The sequence below is a fragment of the Marmota marmota genome, unplaced genomic scaffold (assembly GCF_001458135.2).
Source record: "Marmota marmota marmota unplaced genomic scaffold, marMar, whole genome shotgun sequence".
NCBI classification, from domain to species: domain Eukaryota; kingdom Metazoa; phylum Chordata; class Mammalia; order Rodentia; family Sciuridae; genus Marmota; species Marmota marmota.
This window is the reverse complement of record NW_025999944.1, coordinates 1,223,970-1,229,033: the sequence shown is the minus strand read 5'-3', so window position 1 is coordinate 1,229,033 and position 5,064 is coordinate 1,223,970. Positions and strand designations below refer to the sequence as shown.

Genomic DNA, 5,064 nt, shown 5'->3' with positions numbered 1-5,064 from the left:
GGCAGTAGAGGGAGCCACGACACTCTCCAGGCAACGCACCCGACTGGCTTCTTCTGTCTTTGAGGACATGAGAGTGCATTTCCCAGATCAGATCATACCTGCCTGCTGTGTGCCAGAGTGTGTCCAGTGACACCACCGTGGGGGTTGCCACGTGGTAGAATGGATGGCCGGACGTGGTGACAGCTGGGGCACACCAGGATCTTTGCAGGGGTCCTACCCGTGGATTCAATGGCCCCTCCTCCACCCTTTAAACCTTTCATGGTAGCACTAACACTGGCAGGTGCATGGGGGGGTGGATCGCTTCTGCTCAGCCAGCAGTGGGGGCACCAAGGCACGGGGCTCAGGTCCTCCTTCAGGAATCACTGACTCGGCTCTCTTTGGGAATCAGAGGCTTCCTTCAGCCCAGGCCATGGCTGCCTGTCCAGGTAAGCACACACCAAATGACTGCCCAGTGCAGGGGCATGTCCCACTCTAGCCCCTCGCCCCAATTTGGGACAACTCTGGAAGGCCCCCCAGGTTGGCTGAGCCTCCCGAATTCTCGTTTGGTCCTGTCCTCCCTGTTCAGCTGCTCGTCCAGGGGTTGCCCGATAACCCTCCCACACGGCCACCGGACAGCTGTCTTGGCCACCAGGGACATCTCCAGGGCCTTTCTAAATAGTCAGAGAATGGACAGGAGGGTCCTGCTGGCTACTAAGTACAGCTGTCCTTGCCTGCACTCTGGAACAGGAAAGTGACCTCGGGTTTGGCCCAGCAACCTGTTGCAGCCACTGTGTGGGGCTTGGGCCAGGGCTCCAACAGGGACCCTAGTGGCTTCCTGGATCCCAAATGTCTTTTCCAACAGCTCTCCCAAAGTCTATCCTCCTCTCCCCGGGTGCTGCTAGCCTAAGTGACAAGGGTGCTGACGCAGGAAGGGGTGAAGACCGAGCCAATAATCTCGTCCACACAGGAAACACAAGTGGGGAACAAAGGCTGGGGATGGTGGGAGCCACTTTAGCCAGGAAGCCGGAAGGCGCCCCCTGAGGACAAGACCTAACCTCCTCAGGCAGGAGGTAGCTGAGGAAGATGGGAACGCCCGTCCGGGGACAAGCGCACGGGAAGGCGAGCCCGAAGGGACTTGTACGTTCTGCTCCAAAAATTTCCCCTGATGTTTAAAATATAGAAACTTTAAAATGAAAACATTGGGCTGGGGAGGTGGCTCAAGCGGTAACACACTCGCCTGGCGTGCTCGGGGCGCTGGGTGCGATCCTCAGCACCACATAAAATAAAGATGTTGTGTCCACCGAAAACTAAAAACATCAAGCTTGTGACTTGGGATTAGGCAAAGATTTCTTAGTTGTAACACCAAGAGTTAAGAACCCTAAAAAACCATAAAAGGAAAAACTTCAATTGGACTTGCTGTGTTCGTGCTCTTGACTGTGAATCCTGAGTGACGTACATCAATACCTAGCTAATTAATATGTCGTTATATGTTAAAAAACATGACTCACTCCCACTCTCCCGATTCTGTAAGTCTGAGGAAAGCCACGGAGTCTGCACTTTGAACTGGCTTCCAGGCAATTCTAAGGCACGTCTTCAGATAAGGGCAGGATTTGAAGTTCCCCAGGTGGGAAGCAAACCCTGAGGACTGGCCAGGCAAGCAGAGGAGCTGGAGGTCCAGATGAGAACAGGAAGCCCTGTCTCCGTGGTCTCTCCACCCGTGGATACGGGCCAAGAAGGGCAGGGGGCTGTGGCTTCCTGTCACCATTTAATGTTTGGTGTGTATCATATCCCATTAGATGCCAAAGAGGGCAGACCTGTATTTCATGTTATTCCCAGAAGTTCCAAGAGATGGGAATGTCAGTGCGATGGTTAATTTTACCTGTCAACCTGGCTGGGCTCTGGTACCCAGTCACCTGATCAACACCAATCTGGATATTTCTGTGAAGTAACAGATCAGTAGACTGACTAAAGGAGATGGGTGGGTCTCATCCAATCAGGCGAAGGTCTTAAGTGAAAAGGGGTCCCTGGAAGAAGGAATTTTGTTTCCAGATGGGTTTTGGACTTATAATTGCAACCTAAAGTCCTCCCTGGGTCTCCAGCTTGCCAGTCTGCTCTGCAGATCTCACACTGGCCAGCCCCTCCCAAGCCCACAGGCCAATTCCTGAAAATAAGTTAGTCTCTCTATATATCTCTACTAATACACAAATAAAATAAATTTAACTAATTACTGGGGGCCCCTGTGGGGGCTCTGGAAGGCTGGACAGGACAGACACATTTGAAGCCTTGAACTAGTCCTGTATCCTTCCAGAGCCCAAACCCATGCAGTGTCTGCAAAGGGTCTAAATCAATGTTTTTCTTTGATTCAGATTCAGAAAGGCCCTCCTCCTGGGCGCGGTGCACCATCCCACACTATCTTCAAACCCCCTCTCTCAGTGGGATGACCTGCTCGCGTCCTGGCCTTGTCCTTCCTCAGGCGATGAGTGATGGCCATGGGTTCTTGACACAGCAGACACAGCTGTTTCTCCAGTTAATCATTACCTTAACGTGTGGTCCCTGAGTCCCAAGTCACAAGCCCCCTGACTCCAACCCGACCTCAGATTCCTCCACGGGAGGCTCAGGCACTGTGCCAGGCACTGAACCCAGGAGCAAAGCTGGTCAGCGGCCGGGTCAGAGTGTGTTCCATAAGACACAGAAAAGGTGATCGGGACGTCGGATCGCGGGGAGCTTCGGCTCCTGGGTCCAAGCTTAGAAACGGGAAGGGGCTTCCCGGGGTCGGTTTCTCAACGCTGTCCTGCAGCTGTTGCCGCTCCTTGTCAGGGATTCCGAGCATCTGGGGTCCCCCAGGCACTGCCGAGCCCCCGAGCGCACCACATAGCCACGCGAGAACTGATTCCGTGCCTAACCTCCAGAGATACTCCCAGGGGCGGGGGAAGGACGGGGAGAAAGAGGAGGAGGCGGGGGTCAAGCCCAGTGACTCGATTTATCGCCGGTGAGCATGGCAGTGAGCAGCAGTTGCCACCCCACGCCCAGCACCAAGGGGTACTGTGGAGCACAAGCCAGGGAGCTTCCCGGGGCCCCTACAAAGGAGTAGACTCGCCCCTCCTTCTGGGTCTCCTCCTGGATCCATGGAATGAACTGAGCCACAGACACAAACACGCCAGGCCTTCCCCTGGAGCCAGAGCTCTTGCCCCAGATGAAGACGCCCACCTGGAAGAGCCTCTGGGATCCGTGGTCAGCACAGACCATGGGCACCCCGCTGTCCCCCTGGGAAGGAGAAAAGAGCACTGGTCGGGAGCAGTCTCAGGGCCTCCAGCCAGGGCCCCGGGGCCAGAGGGTCCTGGTGGTGTGGGCTGGGGGCCTCCCTCCTGGGCTCTGCTGGGGCCTCCCTCCTGGGCTCTGCTGGGGGCCTCCCTCCTGGCCTCTGCTGGGGGCCTCCCTCCTGGCCCTCTGCTGGGGCCTCCCTCCTGGGCTCTGCTGGGGCCTCCCTCCTGGCCTCTGCTGGGGCCTCCCTCCTGGGCTCTGCTGGGGGCCTGGAAGGTGGCGGAGGAGGAAGGCCGGGCAGGGTCCCTACCTGGCTGTTGCCATTGGTGTCCTGTTCCTGCCAGGCACAGAGCGTGGCCCTGGGGAGCTGCTGGGCCCACTTGCTGCACTCCCTCCGGCTGATCTGGCTCACCCGCAGCTTCTTCAGGTGCATGTTGGCGTTCTCGGATGGGCCTGGCAAAGTGAAGACGTCCGCGTGAGATGGAGATGGCGTGGGCTGCCGGCAGCCACAGCCCATCAGGGTGGAAGTTCTGGGGCCTCAAATTTCCTCAAATCTCCAGTTCAGAGGGTGGGGGGCCTTAGTGAAGACCTAGGGCAAGGCCCCGCCGTCTCCTCTCAGCTCTAGCAGGGGGTTCCTCTGCTGAAGCGTCTCCCTATAGGAAGCTCACTTCTTCCAGAAGCAGCCCACGAGAGCCCTGGTCCCTGGCAGGACGACCTGCGGTGGGCAACCCTCTGAAATGGTGGTCCGTGGTGCCTTTGCCAAGCCAAACAGAGAAACCAGGCACAGGACGCACCTGGAGGTGCTATTTTGCAGGAAGGAAATGCCCAGGAGGCTAGAGGAGCTCTCGGTCTTCTCCCCACCTGTTCCCTCCCTCCCAGAAATCCTCCCTGACTGACCAGCCTGGAGCCCTGCAGGAAAGTGCTGGAGTCAGGAGTGGCCACTGGACCAGAGGATCACTGGCTGGGAGTTATGGGGGGGTGGTCTATAGCACGTGGTCAGCTGATGGAGATGGACATTGTAAAACAGGCTCTCAAGGGAGAATCCAACAATCTAATGAAGAATTATCATTGTTCTCATACTTTGGAATTCTTCTATGTCCCAGGCTTTTAATCAGGATCTTACCTATATAATTTCACTAATTTAACCTACATGATGTGTTTGAGGGAGATATCGATGACTGTTATTCTATGAGAAGGTGAAGAGGGTGAAGGATCTTGCCCCCAGTTCAGACCTGAGTCTTCCTGCATCAGCCCAGGGCTACCTAACACCAGCCTCCCGGGTTCCCAGGGAAGGCACCCACCGTGCATAGCAGTCGGCACCCACTCTGCCATCCAGCACCTGTCCCAGACCCTCTCCTTCTCCTGCAGGCAGATGGGCATTTTTAAGCTGGTGAACTCCACTGGCGTGGCGAGCAGGAGCAAGCAGAGGTCGCTGTCGAGGGAGGGTGGCTTGTAGTCTTTGTGAATAATGATCTTCTGCACTTGCTTTCTCTCCAAGTGGGTGCTGCTGAGTGTTTTGGCTCCTATGACCACAGTGACATTTACTACTGCCATTTCTAATCTGAAGAATGAATACAAAAACACCCTCACAAACACATTTGTGAACAATAGAGTTGACAATTAAATACTGAGGTGGCACGGCATGCCACCGTGGCTTGGGGAGTGCTGGAGAGTGGAGATCAGGTAGGTAGGGGTCAGGGGTCCCACTTCAGCAAATCTCTGAGCCAATGACCCATCAGCCCAGAGAAACCCCGAGCACCAGGAGGGCCACGGGAGAGGAGACAGCGTGGCTGGCTTATCGTCTGCTGCATCCCCAGCACTTGG

General features: G+C 56.0%; 1 protein-coding gene across 1 annotated transcript; it reads right to left on the bottom strand.

The window, feature by feature from the left end:
- Positions 1-1,614: 1,614 nt before the first annotated feature.
- Prss51 (serine protease 51) lies at positions 1,615-4,852 on the bottom strand. The gene is made up of 3 exons (XM_015499372.2): positions 4,542-4,852; positions 3,551-3,693; positions 1,615-3,243 (listed from the first exon to the last, which is right to left on the bottom strand). Exons 1-3 carry the CDS (start codon positions 4,792-4,794, stop codon positions 2,941-2,943), a joined length of 699 nt encoding a protein of 232 aa, XP_015354858.2. The 5' UTR covers positions 4,795-4,852; the 3' UTR covers positions 1,615-2,940.
- Positions 4,853-5,064: the final 212 nt, after the last annotated feature.